Raw genomic sequence first — 19,943 nt, forward strand, 5'->3', positions numbered from 1 at the left:
CGGTCGCTGCCGCCAATAAGCGACGCCGGCGCTGGCAGCTGCTGCTATAAAGGGCTGGGGGCGGCGGCTGCGCGGCCCAGAGCGCGGAGCGCGCAGCGCGGGCCAGAGGGAGGGAGGGAGGGAGGGCGAGGGGAGAGAACCGAACACCGGGGACCGGACAGGCCTGATCGTGGGGCGGCAGCAAAAGACAGAGCGCCGCGATCTCTGTCGGGAAGCGCAACCTCCCCGGGCCCCGCGGGGCCGAGCAGGGGGCGTCCTCAACCCCTCGCCGGCTCCCTCTTTCCATCCTCTGCCGCCTGCAGGCCACCCCGGGGCCCGGTCATCGGCGCGTGCATCCTCGGGCTCAGGTCCGTCCCTGGCCCTCGAGGGAGCCGCTGCCTTCATCACCGCCTCTGCAGCGGCCATACCAGAAGCCGCCCGGGCGGGACCCCGGTGTGAGCATCGGGCGCCCCCCTAGGAGTGCACGACCCCAAGAGTCGCCCTCAACACGGACCGCGCCCGCCGGGCACACAAGAATGGTCACTGTAGGTATTCCCTTGTCGCCAAGAGATAACCGCCGAGCGGAGGGGTTGGGTCCAGGCTCCTCGGAGATGGCGGGTGGGGGGGGTAGGACCAGGCCTAGCTAGGCCCGGGTGTGGGGGGGGGGTAGGACCGCGCCTCGGGCCTGAGAGTGGGGAAGGACCGCGCCCAGAGTGCTGGGGGTACTTAGATCCTGGCCTGAGAGGTCTTGGGAGCCAGATTGCCATTTAGGATGCGTCCTACGCCTCCCTGGAGGCGGGATTGCCCCCTCTCCAGAAGGCCTGATGGGGGAGGGGGAGCGGCGGCAGAGGATGCTTCCTTCATCCAGGCCCAGACCCCGTAGGCCGCCCGGGCAAACGCAGGGCCCCGATCGCTGGTATCCGGCCAGGACACGGCGGCACAGCATCCCCAAGAGCCTTGGGGAAGCGAGTGGCGTCGGACCCGGCGCTCCAGGCCTCAGCCGCGCCCGGGAGGCGGGCGTCTCGTCCTCGAGCCCGTCGACCTTGCGGCAAGCGGGGAGGGGAGAGGAGGGGGCGCGCCCGGAAGCCCCGCGGGCCCGCCGCCTCCGTTGCCGTGTCCCTTTGTTTCTCGGCGCTTCTTCGCGGGCCGTAGCCTCGCGCGGGCGCCTCGGGCTGCAGGGAGGGGGAGGGGAGAGGAGGGCCCGCGGGGCGGGGGGGGGGGGTTGCTTCCCGGCTCCTGGGCTCCCGCCTCCCAAGAGATGGGGTTGGGGACTGAAGCAGCCCCCCTAGGCCAGGTCCAAGCGCTCCACCCCGCTAGGACTCTGGGCCGCGGGGTGACCTTGAACGCGCCCGCCCGCCCGCCCGCACCACTAGTCCCGCGCCTGGTGCTTTCAGCAGCCACCGAGCTGGTCAGCTCCCGAGCGCGCGGCCCCGCCCGGGCGGCCACGCCCTGCCTGGCCACGCCCCGGCACGCCCATCTAGGCCCCGCCTCCTAGGGCCCCGGGGACCTGGCCTCGCCCGAGCCCTCGGATTTCCACTCGGCAGCCCGGGCGGATCCCGGGGGCGGGGCTGGCCAGTCATAGCCCCACCCCGGCTCCACCCCCGCCCCTGCCGCGCGACTCCGCTCCCCGCGCCACCGCGCGTCCTTTGTCTGGTCCCGGCGCCCGGGCCTCTCTTTAGGGCTCTTCCTATCTCTGTCTGCGTGTATGTCTCTGTACACCGTGTCTCCTTTTGGGTCCGTGTTTGGAGTCATGGCCAGCACAGTGAGTGTAGCGATGCTCAACACTCCCTCTATGCCTGGGCCTCGCCTCTGCTGGACCTTGGGACCCGCCCACCTGGCTCTGAGAAAGGAGGCTCCTAAAACTGGGCTCACCTGCTGTGTGACTTTACGTGGGCACCTTCCCCTCTCTGGGCCTCACGCCGCTCACCCAGGTCAGGAAACAAGAGTGTAGCCTCCTGAGGACTCTCAGAACCCCCCTAACAGTCTAGAGTTGCCTCACTTGTTCTCCCTATTGAAAAAGAGAAACTAATGCACAAAGAAGGAGAGGGTGTGGTCAGAGGTCACACACGGGGCTTGAGGCCATTGAAGGCCTAGTTCTGCCTTCAAGGTGGGGGACTCTCAAGCAGAGACATCATGGGGACAGTTGGGAGGAAGTGAGGGGACAGATTGAGACAGTGAGGCCCCGGGCCTGGAATGAGAAAGACTCAGAAGTAAGAGGCTCAGTCAGCACCACGTGGTGGCCCAGCCTTGCCATGCATGGCCACTCAATGCCCTATTGTCGCTGGTATCCAGGCATCTGTCACTGTGATGGGGGCCCAGAGGCGCAGCTGGGATCCAACAGGGTCAAACACAGGAGAAACCATGAAGCAAGTGGCCTTAGGTGTGTTTATGACAAATCTGTACATTCCATGTATCTGCAATGGTGGAAAAGAGTTGGAAAGAGAGGTAGGGAGGGGACAAAGAGGTGTCTTGGGGTGGGGGCAGTGGAAAAGAGAAACAGAAGGAAAATGAGAGAGAAACCAAAAGAGGAAGAAATAAGAGACAGAGGAAGAATTGGAGAGGACAGGAAGGAGGGCTCCCTGGCTCCCTAACTTGACCCTTCTCTGTCCTGGGCCAGCCTTCAGGTCCCTATGATGCTGTGCTACTTACTGCCAACCCCAGGCCTAGAGACTTACTGCTGGGGGAGGGCGGGTGTGGTCTCCAGCAATCTGATCCCTGTTACCAGCTCAGCCAGCTCAGCCATGGAGGCGAAAAGCCAACACTGTCGCCCGCTAGGCTCTGGCACAGATGGGAGGGAGAAGAGGTGGTGTGGGGATTAGTAGGCTAAGACTCTGATCCACCTTATCAGTTCTTAACTCCATCCAAATTAGGGACAGCATGGAGACTGGGGGACAGCTGAAACTCCATAGGTTTGGGGCTCTTTTAGGTCAGGAGTCAAATGCTTACTCCCATCACCTCTGGCTCTATTTCTCTATCTGAGAAATGGTGCAGTCTACCTTTCAGCATGGTTGCGGCACATCTGAAAACAACACATAATCGGTGTGGCTTCAAAAACTGGGATCTGGTGATATCAGAAGTGAAGGCTTCTATCCTGCAAAATGAACCCGTCACAGAACTCTTATTTTATTTTATTTTATTTTGATGTTACTGAGGTTTGAACTCAGGGCTTCATGCTCGCTAGGCAGATGATCTACTACTTGAACTATTCCTCCACCCTTTAGTTATTTTCAGATAGGGTCTCATGTTTTTGCTTGGGACTGGCCTGAGACTGCGACCCTAAGCCTCTCACATAGCTGAGATCCCAGGCATACATCACTCAGCTTGTAGGCTGAGATGGCGTCTCGATGTTTTTGAACTGCTGTTCTCCTGATCTCTGCCTCCCAAGTAGCTGGGGTCACAGGCACATGCCACTGCACCTGGCTCCAGCGCTCTATCTTGCTTGGGCCAGGGGTGAGATTTCATAATCCATCTGCGCTCAGCGGTACCTTTGTGCCATATCTTTGTTGGAGGGACAGAGACTGAGAGAGGTGACATGACAAGAATGAGGAGGGTGGAACCAGCAGCTGGCACGTGGTAACCCTCAGTAAATATTGTTTTAATTGAATGAATACATACAATTGACCTAGTGAGTTTAAAAATGATATGCAGCTGGGTACCAGTGGCTCACACCTGTAATCCTAGCTACTTGGGAGGCTGAGATCAGGAGGATCAAGGTTTGAGGCTAGCCCGGGGAAATAGTTCATGAGACCTTATCTTCAAAATAACGAGAACAAGCAGACTGGAGGTGTGGTTCAAGCAACAGAGTGCCTACTTTGCAAACACAAAGCCATGAATTCAAACCCCAATCCTACTGAAAAAAAGGTGGGGGGATGACTGAGATAGCTAAGTGGCAGAGGGCACACATAGCAGGTCGTGGGTTCTACTCCAAGCACCCCCCCCCACACACACACACACACTAAAGTGATGCCCGGGGTATAGTATACAGTAGGTACTCAATTTTGCATTGCTACTTTTGTTTCATTTTGTGTTTGTATGTTTGCAGAGCTAGGGATAGAGCCCAGGCAGGCGCTGGTGGTACCACTAAGCTCCACTCCCAGCCTTGTTATTTTTATTGTTATTGGTCTTTTCATTCAGAGCAGGAGCTCTGGGGTCCAAACTTTTTGTGTGTGTGTGTGTGTGTGATACTGGGGCTTGAACTCAAGGCCTACACCTTGAGCCACTCCATCAGCCCTTTCTTGTGAAGGTTTTTTCCAAGATTGGGTCTTAGGAACTATATGCCCAGGCTGGCTTCGAACCTCAATCCTCCTGATCGCTGCTTCCTGAGAAGCTAGGATTATAGGCGTGAGCCATCTACCCAGCTGGATTTGAATTTTTGGTTCACAGTTTGCATTCTGTGCATCTTTGCATGAGTCTCAGTTTTCCCATGTGCTCAGTGGGGAAATGAGCTCCGTAATGTTCAATGTTAGAAAGAATTGCCTGGAAGTTTCACATGAAAAAATTCACGGTACATAGCTATGCTATTAGTTCAGTATTAACATTAGAAGGCCAATTCCCGGATGTGGAGTGCCACCACCTGCGCCTGTGGAAGACATTGCTTAACCAACCCAGTGCCTTTTGAGCCTGGATGTGGCCAATGTGTACTCCTCTGAGTGATTCCCCCAGGCAGCCACTCTCAGCTGATTGGAGGTGTAGAATTGATCCTCTGTGTCATTCTCCCACCCCATGGAGCTGGGAGTTCAAACCCCAGTTCCACAAGAAAAAAAAAAAAAAGTAACCATAGAGACTGCATGGCGACCTGCACCTGTAGTCCTAGCTACTCAGGAAGCTGAAGCAGGAAGATCAGTTGGGACCACGAGTTCAAGAGCTACTCCAAGGCATGGCCAGAGTGACTCCAAACGGATCCAGGTTTGAAATCAAGTTCCCTGCTCACGCTGGCCCAGTGTCTCAGAGCTCAGTTTCCTCATCTGTATAATGGAGCATGTGTCCCCTTTCTTTCAAGATTGTTGGGAGAATAAGTGACATGAGGCCTTGACGTGCTTCTCAGGGTATCTGGCACTTGACATATGCTCGATGTGGTGGAACAGTTATTAGTGATAGCTTGAGAAGGCAGGGATGGTGAACATGACAAACCTGCTTCCACGTCCCATGGTCGTGCCCACAGCAGACGTTACTAACCAATCCCAGAATGCTTTGCAGTTGTGCCCACGTGTGGCAGAACTCCACAATTTGGAGTGTGCAGAGACTCAGAAACATTAAGTAGCTGATCTGAGAATACACCGCTAGGAAATGGTAGAGCTAGTGCCAGCCTTGGTTGGCAGGACATATTGGAAATACAGACTCTGGATCAGAAAAACTCATATGCACATAATTCATCATTTATATAACCCATTTATATATGCCGCGTGACCTTGATAATTTCCTTCTGGAGGAACAGAGTTTGAACTTAGGGCCTCATGCTTGTGCGACTAGTGGGGTACTGCCTGAGCCATGCCTCCAGCCCTTTTTGCTCCTGTTATTTTGCAGATAGGGTCTCGCTTTTTATCTAGAACAGCCTGGACCCAGTCCTCCTATTTTATGCTTTCTGATATTACTGGGATGACAGCCACGTGTCACCATGCCCAGCTTTTTTCCATGAGATGTGGTCTCACTGGCCTGGAACCGTGATCCTCCCCAACTCAGCCACCCACATAGGTTGAGATGACAGGCATGTACCACTGCACCCAGCTGTTGGTTGAGATGGGGTCTCACAAAGTTTTTGCCTGGGCCAGCCTCCAATTGTGATCCTCTAATCTCAGCCTCCCAAGTAGCAAGGATTATAGGCGTGAGCCATCAGCACCCAGCTTTTGGGTAACTTTTAAACCATCTTTTAACATTACATTCCTTCAATCTTAAGCGTGGGATTAGGGTGGGTAGGAAACCTCTTTTCAGGGTTGTTGCGATTAAGAAAAAATTTGCATGTAGAATGTTTTGCCCAGGTTCTGGCGTGCAATTGTTGTATTGCATCTTGAGTCAGCGATGGTGGAGAGGGCGTGTTCCTGCTAGCTGTTTCTATCTGTGACTGTGACAGACATTGCTAGTCAATCACTGTGGTCTTTTCCCCAAATACTGAATGTGGCTTATGAATCCTTAGTTCACTCCTAACCAATCAATTTTGGGTGTTATTCTTTCTTTTTCCCTAAGGAATGCTGTCATTTACCCTCTGGTCCCTGTCAGACAATACCAATCAGTCCCTGCACTGCTTCCTGCTGAATTCAGATGTGGCTTTAAAATTGTCCTCTACATGGCCTTTCAGATACTTGCTAGCAATTGTTTTGATTTTGCTGCAAAGTAAGAGAGCTTCAAGAACGTCAGGGGCAGCCGGGTGCCAGTGCTCATGCCTATAATCCTAGCTACTCAGGAGGCAGAGATCAGGAGGATCAGGGTTCAAAGCCAGCCTGGGCAAGTACTTCTCAAGACCCTATCTTGAAAATACCCATCACAAAAAAGGCCTGGTGGAGTGGCTGAAGTGGTAGAGCGCCTCAGCAAGTGTGAGGTCCTGATTTCAAATCCCAGTGCTGCAAAAAAAATATTCAAGGACATATTCAAGGATATGAGTTGTCAAGAATAGCTGACGCCAGCCTGGTTGACTGTCATGCATGGTTGCACGGTCTTCAAATGTAAGGCATGCCTTGAGTTCCAGTGCTGCTGCTGATGTGCTGTGTGACTCGGCAGGTTTCTTAATATCTCTGAGCCTCAAGTCCTCATCCATACTTGCAAAATTGGCTTCTACTTTTTAGAGTCTTTGTGTGAGTTGAATATCAAACAGCATACTTCCCTGAACATAGGACTGGGGTGTGGTTCAGTGGTAGGCAGCTTGCCTAACATGTTTGAGGCCCTGGGTTCAATCCCAGTATCCAACACACTCCTACAAAAAAGAAAAACAAAACTAAAACAAAATTAAATCAAGCAATGTATATTGTATGTAAACAAAACTGTACTGTGCACTGTACATGGCTAAGTTTGGTTTATCCTAGGATGCTCTTTTTTTTTGCTACTGGGGTTTGAACTCAGGGCCTAAACCTTGAGCCACTCCACCAACCCTTTTTTGTGAAGGTTTTTTTGAGATAAGGTCTCTCAAACTATTTGCCTGGGCTGCCTTCGAACCACAATCCTCCTGATCTCTGCCTCCTGAGTAGCTAGGATTACAGGCGTGAGCCACCAGTGCCCGGCTGGAAGCCTGGTTTAATATTGGAAAATCAATGAACATAATTCATGGCATTAATGTATTTTCCCAGGATGGCGTTGAACTGTGATCTTTCTGATCTCAGCCTCCCAAGTAGCCAGGATTACAGGCATGAGTCACTGGCTCCTGGCTTAAAAAAAAAAAATCTTGTGAAAGGCAGGCATAGTGGCACATTCCTGGAATGCCAGTTACTCCAGAAGCTGAGGCCTGAACAATTTCAAGTTCAAAGTCAGCCTGGCCAATTTAGTAAGACTTGTCTGAAGAAAACTTTTTTTTGTTAGGCTACTACAAAATCCGGAGTTTTAGCCGGATGCCAGTGGTTCACACGTGTAATCTCAGCTACTCAGGAGGCAGAGATCAGGAGGATTGCAGTTTGAGGTCAGCCCAGGCAAACAGTTCACAAGACCCTATCTCAAAGGACTGGTGGAATGGTTCAAGGTGTAGACCCTGAGTTCAAACCCTAGTACCACAAAAAAAAAAAAAGAGGGGGGGAATTTTTTGTTTGTGTTTGTTTTTGTTTTGTTTCAGCATTAGAGATGGAACTCAGGGGCTTGTGCATGTTAGGCAAGTGCTCTATCACTGAAAATGTGCAGCACAGATCATGCTGAGCTGTGAAATATTTATAGTATTTCCCTTTTTTTGTATTTTTAATTTTTTCTTTCATATTTTGTTTTTTGTTTGTGTTCTTTTTCTTCTCTTTCTCTTTTCTTTTCCCTTTAAAATGTTTCCTTTAATATTGGGGATATGGAAGCTGCTATCACATGATAGCCCCTGCAATAAGACAAGAAAAGTAAGTGATAGATATAGTCTGGATACTAAGAAATAAACTGTCATTATTTGCAAGCATTTTATCTTATAAAAAAATCCAAACAAAAATAGCTCAGAGAAAGAAATGTGGGAATAAATACCTAATAGGAAAATTATACATGAAGCAAAAGAAATATTAACACATTTGATGGAAATACCTTTGGCGGGAGGAAAATAAACTTGAACAGGTAAGGGCTTATGGAAGCTTCAGAGCTACTGAAATTGTTACATTTTGTATCCTGGAGACAAAAGTGAAATTGTTTTCATTATTCTGGAAACACACAGATTGATTTTAGGCATCTGTTTGCATATATGATGTATTTGCCTGTTTTCTGTTGTTATAACAAAATTTCTGAAGCTGGGCACTTAAAAAGAAAAGAGGTTTATATAGCTCACGATTTCAGAGGCTGAAAGTCCAAAGTTAGGCAGTCTCCAAGGTTGAGCCTCTGGTGAGGGTCCCCTCAGCTGCATCCCAGTATGGCAGAGAAGGTGAAAGAGACGCCACTGTACACGTACCAAGTACATGGGAAGGCCTTGCTTTAATCTTTTTTTTTTTTTTTTTTTTTTTGGTGGGACTGGAGTTTGAACTCAGGGCTTTGCACTTGCAAAGCAGGTGCTCTACTGCTTGAGTCACACCTCCAGTCCATTTGGCTTTGGTTATTTTGGAGATGGGATCTTGTAAACTAGGCTGGCCTCAAACCTTGATCCTCCCACTCTGTCTTCAAAGTAGCTAGGATTATAGGCGGGAGGCATCAGCACCTGGATGACAACCCACTCTTAAAGGGCCTGGGGGTGTAGCTTAGTGTTAGAGCACGTGCTTAGCATACATAGGCCTGGGGTTCAATCCCTCTAAAAAACCCTCACTCTTAGAGAACTAACCAGGATCCCTTGAGAATAGCACTAATCCCTTCCAGGGTGAAGTCACAAATGGCCTAATTACCTCCCTTCCACACTGCCACACTGGAGACCAAGGATCCAGCACATGAACTCTTTTTTTTTTTGGTATTGGGGTTTGAACTCAGGGTCTCTCATGATTGCTAGGCAAGTGCTCTATCCCTTGAGCCACTTCACCAGTCCCTTTTCTGTGATGGTTTTTTTTTTTAAGGTAGGGTTTTGTGAACTATTTGCCTGGAGCTGGCTTCGAACCTGCACCCAGTACACATGAACCTTTGTGGGACACAATCTAACCATATCCAAAAGTCAGCATATAGTATTTGTTACCTTACTGTGGTGCTGGGGATTGAACCCAGGTGTGGTGCATGCTGGGCAAGTGCTCTACCCCTGAGCTACGTGACCAGCCAACATACATAATTTTTTTTTTTTTGTGGTACTGGGGCTTGAACTCAGGACCTTCACCTTGAGCCACTCCACCAGCCCTATTTTTGTGAAGGGTTATTTCAAGATAGAGTCTCATGAACGATTTGCCCAGGGTAGCTTCAAACTGAGATCCTCCCGAGTTGCGTGAGCCATTGGCACCCAGCTTTATTTTTTTGATAGGGTCTTAGTTTTATGTCTATGCTGGCCTGCAGCCTGATCCTCTTATTCATGTTTCCCTTGTAGCTGGGATGACAGGTGCATGCCACCACACCAAGCTATTTATTACTCGAGATGGTGTCTTGAAAACTTGCCTGGGCTGCCCTTGAACCTTGACCCTCAGTCTCCCAAGTAGCTAAGATTACAGGTGTGAGCCACAGGCACTTGGCTTTTGTTTCCTTTCTTCCTCCCTCCCTCCCTCCCTTTCTTTTTGAGACAGTGTTTCACTATGTAGCTCAGTCTGACCTTGAACTCTCCATCCTTCTGCCTCGCTTCCCCTATGCTGGGATTACAGGTGTTTACTGCTATGCCTGGAGGGGGGGTTGCTTTTTGTTTTGTTTTGTTGATTTTTTTTTCTCAATGCTTTTTCCAATAAATGGAAGGGATTACTAAGAATAATAGCTTGTCCCCTTGCTATGGTCGAGCCCATATCAGACATGGTTAATCCATCAGTCCCAAGCCACTCTACATTCCCCTTAGTCCCTGATGTGGGGACTGGGCGGTGAGCCGGTGTGACCTGTTGTCTCCAGCAGATACTGGGGGCCATGGAGTCTCAGGTAGGGGGGGGCCCGGCCGGCCCGGCCCTGCCCAACGGGCCACTCCTTGGTACAAACGGAGCCACTGATGACAGCAAGACCAACCTCATCGTCAACTACCTGCCCCAGAACATGACCCAGGATGAGTTCAAGAGTCTCTTCGGCAGCATTGGTGACATTGAGTCCTGCAAGTTGGTTCGGGACAAGATCACAGGTGTGGCTGCTGGCAGGTGGCCAGGGTTGGGGGGCAGAGAGGTGGACTATAGGGTGAGGGGGCAGGTGTCACTCTAGGTGGGGTGTCTGAGGAGCAGTGGACCAGGTGGGACTTGGGTTTAGTGAGGAGTTGGTAGAACAGGTGACAGTGGGATTTCAGAGGGTCAGCCTCTCAGGCCAGGGTTTGGGATGACAGTGGCAAGCCCCGGGCTGGGCAGAGGGTCATCATGGTTCTGCCCACAGGACAGAGCCTTGGCTATGGATTCGTGAACTATTCAGATCCCAATGATGCAGACAAAGCCATCAACACCCTGAATGGTCTCAAATTACAGACAAAGACTATCAAGGTGAGTGACCTCGTTCCCGCCACCCCCCAGTGTACCAGCTCTACACTGTCCACCTCTGTTTTCTTCTAGCGCCCACTGTCACCCCTGAGGGCTTCAAATCTCTCTCTTCCTGCTCATCTGGCAATGACTTTGGTTCTCTGAACCTCAGTTTCCCCACCTGGTGAAGGGGTGGATATACTACAAGCCCCTGGTTCTTTGGAGATTCAGGAAGTTAGGCGCTGGAAGTAGGACAGAGTGACCAGGACTCTACAGGCGGCTCTCTTCCTGCCTTTGTCCTGGAAATGGGGTGGGGGGGCCCAACTGCCATCTGGAGCCTAATTAGGGCCTGGGAGGGTGGGATTGGGGCTGCCCCTCCCCCCACCTCCCCTCTCAGCAGCTGCAGCTGGGACCCTGGGATCCCAGGGTCCCTGGGGGGGGGTCGCCATGGAAACCCTTCTCTCTAGGTTCGCCTGGGGGTGTCTGGGCTCCGCCCCACAAATCTGCTCCTGGACCCTGGGGGAGGTGGGGTGGGGGGTGCCCATCTGGCCCCCAGTTTGCTGTGGGAACAGAGGTGGAGGAATCTCTTCCTCTCCCTGATGTGGGGGCCTGGGGGAGGTGATGTCACCCAATGGGCCCCCCTGTGGTCAGCTGGACACAGCAGCCCCGTGGGCATGAGTGGACCCGAGTGAGTAATGTGAGCATGTGCGGGTGTGTGTCACTGAGCCATGTGTGAGATTCGGTGTTTAGTGACACAGTATCAACGCAAGTGGTTGTCATTGTGAGGTTCTGGCTAGTTAAGATTTTGGGTGTATGTCCCTGCGGTCTGTAGAATCTGGTGTTTATGTGACAGGTGCTTTGTAACAAACCACTGTGACCTGATGGGGCCCTGTGGGTTTGTCTGGCTGTGACAGGGAACTGGCGAATCACAGTGATGTGTGGGAGCCTGATTTGGGGCAGAACAGGTGTAACACTGTGTGCCTGTGCCGTCAGTGGGTGACAGGTGTGTCGTTCCTTTTGTCACAGTGTTGCTGTGAACGTGGCAGTGGCTTTGTGATGCTCTTGTTGGTTTTGTCACCGTGACTGTGCGGCAGGGTGGCACCTCAGGGCTTTGCTTGGCTCCCTGTGTGCGTCCCCGCCTGCATGACTGCGTTGTGTGGTCAGGCCTGACTGGGGGCCCTGGCAGATTCAGACCAAAATACTTTCAGGACCTCCGTGCGCCAGTGGCTCACGCCTGTAATCCCAGCTACTCAGGAGACAGAGACCAGGAGGATCGTGGTTCCAAGCCAGCCTGGGCAAATAGTTCTTGGGACCCTATCTTGAAAAAACCTGTCAGACAAAAAGGGCTGGTAGAGTGACTTAAGGTGTAGGGCCTGAGTTCAAACCCTAGTACCTCAAAAAAAAAAAAAAACATTCTAGGGCCTGTCCTGGCGTAGGAGAAATTTGGCCTGTCCTTACCTCAGGGAACCCAAGTCATGGCAGGACAGTGAAGGCCTCTGAAGACTTACTTTGTGCCTTAGAGAATCCTGGACCCCAAAACAGCCACTGTGGAACTCCCTCCTCCTTCCCCTAAATCTCACCCATTAAGCCAATTCTCACCTGTCAAAGCTCACAGCCCCAGGGGAGAGAAAGAAAACCCTCAATACATGACTGTGAGTTTTAGACTTTTTATTTATTCATTTTTGCACTACTAGGATGGAACCCAGGTCCTCACACATACAGGGCAAGTGCTCCACCCCTGAGCTGCTCCCCCAATGGCATGGCTGTGATTTTTTAAAAGTTATTAATACAGGTCTGGCACTGGTAGCTCATACATGTAATCCCAGCTATTCAGGAGGCAGAGATCAGGAGGATCCTGGTTCGAAGCCAACCGGGGCAAATAGTTCACGAGACCCTATCTTGAAAAAAAAAGCATCGCAAAAAGGGCTGGTGAAGTGGTTCAAGGTGTAGGCCCTGAGTTCAAACCCCAGTACCACTAAATGAATGAATGAATAAATAAATAAAGTTAATAATACAGAAATAAATGCAGCTGATGTGTGATTTTTTTTTTTCTGAAGGACCCCAGGTAACCTCAATGGCATTAATCAGAATCTACCCTCTCACCGACAAGCACCCCCACCCTTCCCAATTCATCCCCCGACCTCCTTTATTTTTTTAGTTTTTTTAATTAGTTATTTTTAATGAATTACACTACTCATGGCCTCAAACAAAAGCCAACTCCTCAACAATGACCACCAGCCAGCCAGGGGTTAATGTAAAAGAAATAGAAAATGCACCTCAACAGGAATAAGGGGGAGGGGAGCTCATGACTTCTCCCACTCCAGTGACAGGTCACTCTTTTGGGGTGGGCCTGGGGCCTCTGTCTCCAGGACATTTGTAGACATATAATGAAATGGTGGGGGGTGTCACAGAATGCTAGCTGCTTTGTAAATGAGCTTTTCTTTACCCACTTCACAATACTTACCAGTGTTTCTGGGAAATAAATGTCTGTGTCCACCATTTTTTTGTACAGCTGCAGAGTTTCAGCATTGGCTCCACCCTTAATTAATGACACGAATCTAACGATCTTACAAAAATGTGTATAAATTCACAAGTGAGAGAAGTGCTTTGAGAAAGAATAATAGAGGTAGGAATGGAGGACCAAATTCAGACTGGGAGAGCACAGGGAGGCCTTTTCAGCTGAGACCTGGAGAAGAAAGAGGAGGAAGAGAGTTCAACAGAGAGAATAGCATGTTCAAAGGTCCTGAGGTTGATCGTGCCTGGTACATTTGGGAGAACAGAGGAGGCCCATGTGGATGGATCAAAGCAAACAATGGGGAAAAGCAGGGAGAGATGGGAGTAGAGTGGTGACAGGGCAGACTGCAAAGCCTTGTGAGCTACAGGAAGATTTGTAGCTGCAATGCTGGGGAAGGTGGGAGCCATGGAGGGTTCTGTGCAGAGGAGGGAGGCGATCTGGCTCAAGTGTTCATGGGCACCCTCTGGCTGCTGTGAGGGGAATAGACAGGTCGAGCATGGGAGCCAAGGTGGTCCATGTGGAGGCTGGGCCACAGGGAAAAGTGAGGAGATTCTGGAAAGTCAGGAAGGTGGAGCTGACAGGGTTTATGGATTGGAAGTCAGTGTGTGAAGCACAGAGAGGTGTCCAGGTCACCCAAGGCTGGCGACTGGAACACCAGGACAGAGCTGCCATCACTTGAGTCAGGGACAGGTTGGCAGTGGTCAGGAACCAGATGAAGCTGTGCTGAGTGTGAGGCACCAACATTGCTGTGACATCCTCTACCTGTGACACCTGTCTCCAGGCACCCCACAAGTCTGCAGATCAGGCTTTACTGGGGTCAGAGATTTGGGAGTCACTAAAGACCTGGGCCAACCAGCCCAAAGGAGAAAAAGATTCAATGTTTGTTGATAGAATATTGAACAAGCTGGGCATTCCAGGGTTCACTGAGGTACTCAGGAAGACATGTCACCCAGGGCAATGTTTTTGTGGGGGAGGTGGGGACTGGGGTGTGAACTCAGGGCTTCGCACTTGCAAAGCAGGCTCTCTACCACTTGAGCCACACCTCCAGTCCATTTTGCTCTGGTGATTTTGGAGATGGGGTCTTGGGAACTATTTGCCTGGGCTGACCTCAAACCTCAATCCTCCTGATCTCAGCCTCCCAAGTAGCTAGGGTTGCAGGCGTGAGCCACTGGCACCAGATCTCTTTCTTGAGCTGGGCACCTCTGTGCAATGGGTCTTTCCTCACTCTTGTCCTCTGACCGCCCGGGCCAGGTCTCCTATGCCAGACCCAGCTCTGCCTCCATCCGGGATGCGAACCTGTACGTCAGCGGGCTCCCCAAGACCATGAGCCAGAAGGAAATGGAGCAGCTCTTCTCGCAGTATGGCCGCATCATCACCTCCCGCATCCTGGTGGACCAGGTCACAGGTCAGGCTGTGCGCAAGGTGGGGGAGGGGAGGGCACCTGGTGGGGGGAGGGGAGGGGAGAGGGGAGGGAGGGGGAGGGGCCGGGCAAAGGCGTCCAGGTGGGACAGAAATGGAGAAGCTGCAAATGACGGCCAGAGCAGGGGCGGGGGGTGTCCTGGAGAGGGACAAGGTGCTGGTGACCGACGCCCTCGCACCCTGCCAGGCGTCTCCCGGGGTGTGGGGTTCATCCGCTTTGACAAGAGGATCGAGGCCGAGGAGGCCATCAAAGGACTGAACGGGCAGAAGCCGCTGGGCGCGGCCGAGCCCATCACGGTCAAGTTTGCCAACAACCCGAGTCAGAAGACGGGGCAGGCGCTGCTCACTCACCTCTACCAGTCCTCCGCCCGGCGCTACGCGGGCCCCCTGCACCATCAGACGCAGCGCTTCCGGTGAGCCTTCTGCCACCTCCGGGGACACCCCGGACTCCCAGGCCAGTGCCACAGGCTTGCAGCTACTCTCCCTGAGCCCCCATCCTGCAGAGAGGAGGGACAACAGGGCGGCGCCCGCACCAGGGCTGCTGAGAGCAGAAAAAGGTCAGACGTGAGTGTATCAGGTGCCCAGGGCAGACCCGTGTATACAGCAAGTGACCAGTGTGTGCTGGTCACCTAGACTGGCACTTTGAGGTGTAGGGTTTTAGAGACATCTGCTTGAGGGGCCCAGTGGAGTGGCTCACGATTGTAATCCCAGCTTGGGAGGTGGAGACTGGAGGACTGACGTTCAAGGCAAAGAAGTGGAACCTCCATCTCCAGCAAGAAGCTGGGCATTGTGGTGAATAATGTAATCCCAGCGACAGGCGTAGGTAGAAAGATGCGAGCTACCTGAAAAACACCTAAAGCAAAAAGAGCTGGGAGTGTGGCTCAAATGGCAGAGCACCCGCCTAGCAAGTGAGAGGGCTTGGTTTCAAACCCCAGGAGCACAGGGAAAAAAAGGAAAGAACTTTGATGGAGCTCCAACTGTGGCTCGCTCTCTCTCTCTCTCCGTCCCTGTCCCCCACACGTAGCTCCAGATGTCTGCCTCAGTTTCCCCATCTGTAACAACACCGTGAGCGCTTACTGTGTGTTAGGCACGTTTATTTATTCTGCACAGCAATAATCCATGAGAACTGAGCTTGCGCTGTCCCCATTTTACGAAGGGGACCCTGGGGCACAGAGAGGCAGAGGCGAGGTGGCTTGCTTACCCCGAGCAGAACAGAGAAGGGGCTGGGAGGGACCCGGGAGAGCGGGCGGCGGGAGGAGGACGTGGCCAGGCTGCAGCAGGGCGGGCGAGATGCGGTGCCCAGCGCGGTGACGCGGTTCCGTGCCAGGCGGTGTCCAGCCGGGCGGGGCGGGGCGGGGGCGGGGCCGCGCTGCAGGCCTGCGGGTGGGGGCGGGGAGGGCCGGCTGGCCACGGCCTCACAGCAGGGGACTGTGTCGCAGGCCACCCCTGATCACCGCTTCTGCCTCCACAGGCTGGACAATTTGCTCAACATGGCCTACGGAGTCAAGAGGTAACAGTGCCCCCACCCTGCTGACCCCATCCCCTCACTGTCCCTCTTTGGTCCCCTGGCTCTGATGCACCCCCACCCACTCCCACTTCACCCCTAGAACGGCCCTTAAGAGACCTGATGTCAGGCAGACTCAAGTTCAACTCTCATGACCTCCCCACCCTGTGTGCTGGCATCTTTGGGGACTCTTAGGGTGGCAGATGTTGACAAAGAGCAGCTGTGAAATGGGGTGGGCGGGGCTACACGTGGCCCCCCCACCTCTTTTCCGCAGGCCACTTGGTTTTTTGCGGTGCTAGAGATGGAGCCCCGGCCTTGTGCCGGCTCCACAGAGCTGTCCGCTGACAACAGTGGTTTGTGTCAGGGGTTGAAGAATGAGCTCCCCCACTCAAAGTCGGTGGACCTCGAGCGCCCCACATTTCTGCATTCCTGGTCCGGTGAAACCCCCCCGTTTATTGCATAACAAGCTGTTGAGTGTCAAGTGGCTTGGTTTGGGACTGGGGACCTAGTATAACCCAGCCAGACTTGGTCCCCTCTGGAGATGAAAACACACAGAGCCCATAGTGAGCACTCAATAAAAAGTGGCCGCTCTTATAATTATTGTTACTTTTATTCCTGCCTCAGTGAGAGAGGTCAGGGGGAAGATAAGGGGTCATGGATGCCATTTGATGTGACATCAATGTTAAGGTCTGAGATGATCTGGAAGGGGAGTTCCTGGCAGCAGGAACAGCTTGTGCAAAGGTCCAGAGGAGGGAGCAAGCAGTTAGTCCTTTGTGGTTCAGGTTAAATGTTCAGACTCAGGGTCCTTCCCCAAGTTGAATGTCTTAATGCCAAAGGCTCCCAAGGGAGCCAGTGAGGAATATGACTAGAGCCAATTCTGTCCTTCCACTCATTCAGCACACACCTCTGGAGTTGTGTCACTAATTCACTCAACAAACACATCCAAGCTGCATGCCAGTAGCTCATACCTATAATCCTAGCTGGCAGATATCAGGAGGATGGTGGTTCAAAGCCAGCCCCAGGTAAATAGTTCATGAGACCTTATCTGGAAAATATCGAAGAAAAAAAAAAAAAAAGGGCTGGTGGTGTGGCTCAAGTGGTAGAGTGCCTGCCTAGCAATCCTGGGGCCCTGAGTTCAAACCGCAGTACCATAGAAAAAACCAAAAATGCCTCCAAAATGCCTAGTAGGTGTTATTCTGAGACTGGGGCATGTCAGGGAACAAACCCTTGCAGGGAACATGGAGCTGATAGTAAACACAGTAGTCCACCCTTATCTTCTGGAGAGAAATAAGACCCCCTCTGGATGCCTGATATGAGAATGCAATGGACCTCTACATGTCCCCTTTTTTTTTTTTTTTTTTTTTTTTGTTGTGGTGCTGGGGATCAAACCCAGGGCCTTGCCCATGCTAGGCAGGTGCTTTACCACTGAGCTATATTCTTTGAGACAGGGTCTTGGCCGTGTAGCCCAGGCTGACCTGGAACTAACTCTCCATCCTTCACCAGCCTCCCATGTGCTGGGATTATAAGTGTGCACCACCACACCTGGCTTTTCTGCTTTCTATACATACATGTATAAGTGTCTTTTCCACTTACCTAAGCACTGATCACACACTGTGGCTACAACTTTTGTGATGTTAGGGCTGCTACAAAATTAGCACACATTTCTTTTTCACTTTGTAATTTCATAGATGGAAGATTTGTTACAGATCTTAGTGATCTCGGCAGATGATTATTTACTTTAGTTGAAAACTTCCACCTCTTTACTTAAAGAAAGCATCGTTACTGCTCCTCTGAGCTGCCACCACGGTGCTCCTATGCTTCAGAGCCAGTCATTAATTTAGTAAAAGAAAGGTTGTTTGACCAAAAGCACGGTGACACTAAGACAGATGAGTTGATAACTGAGATGGAGTCTAAGTGACTAATGGGCAGGTAGTGTACACAGCACGGATGCACTGACAAACAGATGGTTCATGTCCAGAGTAAGCATCCAGCCACGCGGGGAGACAGGGTGGCCCATGAGGCAAAACGGGGCAGTGTTACCCAGGGTAAGGTCAGGATGGGGTCAGATTTGGGATGAGGACAGAAGTTGGGTGAAATGTACTGAGGGACAGGTGGCAACTAGGGTGCATGAGGGGTTGATTTCGCCAGGCTGGTGTTACAAGGCCCTAGCAGGGTCGGGGCGATAACAGGTGTCACACACAGAATGGGCACAAGTGGGGGGCTCTGATGACATCGGTGGGGTCGGAGGCATGCTGGGGGTCAGGGCAGAGCCCGCGTGACCCCCAAAGTAGTCCCCTGTCGCTCATCGCCAGGTTCTCACCGATCGCCATAGACGGCATGAGTGGCCTGGCGGGCGTGGGCCTGGCGGGGGGCGCGGCGGGCGCCGGCTGGTGCATCTTCGTGTACAACCTGTCGCCAGAGGCAGATGAGAGCGTGCTGTGGCAGCTGTTCGGGCCCTTCGGGGCGGTCACCAATGTCAAGGTCATCCGAGATTTCACCACTAACAAGTGCAAGGGCTTCGGCTTCGTCACCATGACCAACTACGACGAGGCGGCCATGGCCATTGCCAGCCTCAATGGCTACCGCCTGGGCGAGCGCGTACTGCAGGTGTCGTTCAAGACCAGCAAACAGCACAAGGCCTGAGCCGTCCGCCTGCCGCCCTCCCCTTCCCGGGCAGCAGAGAGAGAGAGAGAGAGAGAGAGAGAGAGAGAGAGAGAGAGAGAGAAGGGGCCCGAGAGAGACAGCCCAGGCAGACCCACACCCTTTCGGAAGTGGCAGCCACAGGGTGAGCACTTGGGGACAGGAGGGTCTGCAGGGAATGGGGGTCCCCTACCCCATTCTCCCTGCCCCACCATCCCAGGCTGGGCTGTTCACTCTCTTGTCTTGGTTCGGTTCATGGTGAAGGTTTTTGTTTCATTTTTTGGCTAAAAAGAAAGCAAAGACAAGCCCCCCACCCCACCCTCCACCACCCTGCTTGGGATGACTTGGGGGACACCGGGGTGCCCTCCCAGGTTCCCCTTGCTCAGGCCTCTCTGACACCTAGATGAGCCTGGAGAGAGAGGGGAGGGAACAGGTTTAAAAATCCCCAAAAAAGCAAACCATGAAGAGGGGGTGGATCCCCAGCCTCCAAAGCCCTGGGTGGAATGTGGGGAGCAGGGGGGGCGGGACTGGAAGGAGAAACAAAATGAAAAAAAAAAAAGGGGGGGGTGGGAGGGGAAGAAAAACTCTATTTTTGTAAAAAGGGAAAAAGACCTCGTGGAGAATTTTTACTGGGGATTCTTGAACTTGAAAAAAAAAAATCACAAAAGACAAAAAAAAAAAAAAAAGAAAGAAAGAAACTATTTTGGCAGGTGATGCTTACCAACCGGGGCAGGCAGTGCGCAGGGAGCGGGGCTGAGGGGCTGGGCCACGCACACAGAGAAACAGCCACGCAAAGACACGCAGGGCCACACACTCAGACCACAGGAGACAGACCCAGAGACACGCACAGACACAGGTGGGAATGCTTTGGCCAAACCCCAGCTACACAGATAGGGATCAATCTAGACAAAGAAGACAGAGGCTTGGGGCTACATCAATGTGGACACAGACATAGGTGGCCACTCGTTCATATGGACATTCAAATACGTCCACCAGCCCATGTGCACCCATAAAATCAGAGACACGTGCCGATCTGAACACCCAGTCACAGAAAAACACACAGCACCCAGAAACACACAAGCATCCCACAGGCCCAGGCAAGAAGTCCCATCCCAGATCCTGACCCAGCCAGGCTGGCCCAGCCCACCCTTCCTCCTGGGGCCCCTGGGGCCCACCCCACCTCTGCCCCAGGTTCTCTGCACAGATTTGTCCTGGCTCCTGGGCCTCCCTGCTGCCCACCAACACAGGCGTG

At 52.5% G+C, this 19,943-nt stretch overlaps 1 protein-coding gene across 3 annotated transcripts; it reads left to right on the top strand.

Annotated features, from left to right (window-relative positions):
• Window positions 1–103: 103 nt before the first annotated feature.
• Window positions 104–19,240, top strand: Elavl3 (ELAV like RNA binding protein 3). Of its 3 annotated transcripts, none has more exons than XM_020173244.2 (7): window positions 104–524; window positions 10,072–10,291; window positions 10,534–10,637; window positions 14,380–14,533; window positions 14,735–14,960; window positions 16,019–16,057; window positions 18,343–19,240. In XM_020173244.2, the coding sequence occupies exons 1-7, from the start codon at window positions 516–518 to the stop codon at window positions 18,692–18,694; spliced, it is 1,104 nt and encodes a 367-aa protein (XP_020028833.1). In that variant the 5' UTR covers window positions 104–515; the 3' UTR covers window positions 18,695–19,240. The 3 variants fall into 3 exon arrangements, with proteins under 3 accessions (XP_020028833.1, XP_073910138.1, XP_073910137.1); XM_074054037.1 differs by having other exon boundaries at window positions 18,364–19,240; XM_074054036.1 differs by having other exon boundaries at window positions 10,075–10,291.
• Window positions 19,241–19,943: the final 703 nt, after the last annotated feature.

The sequence above is a fragment of the Castor canadensis genome, chromosome 14 (genome assembly GCF_047511655.1).
Source record: "Castor canadensis chromosome 14, mCasCan1.hap1v2, whole genome shotgun sequence".
Taxonomy (NCBI): domain Eukaryota; kingdom Metazoa; phylum Chordata; class Mammalia; order Rodentia; family Castoridae; genus Castor; species Castor canadensis.

Bases quoted from the DNA above. Each gene is read 5' to 3' on its own strand.
- Elavl3 (XM_020173244.2), top strand. The intron at 10,638-14,379 runs GTGAGTGACCTC...CGCCCGGGCCAG, and splicing joins TACAGACAAAGACTATCAAG to GTCTCCTATGCCAGACCCAG. The intron at 16,058-18,342 runs GTAACAGTGCCC...CCCCCAAAGTAG, and splicing joins ATGGCCTACGGAGTCAAGAG to TCCCCTGTCGCTCATCGCCA.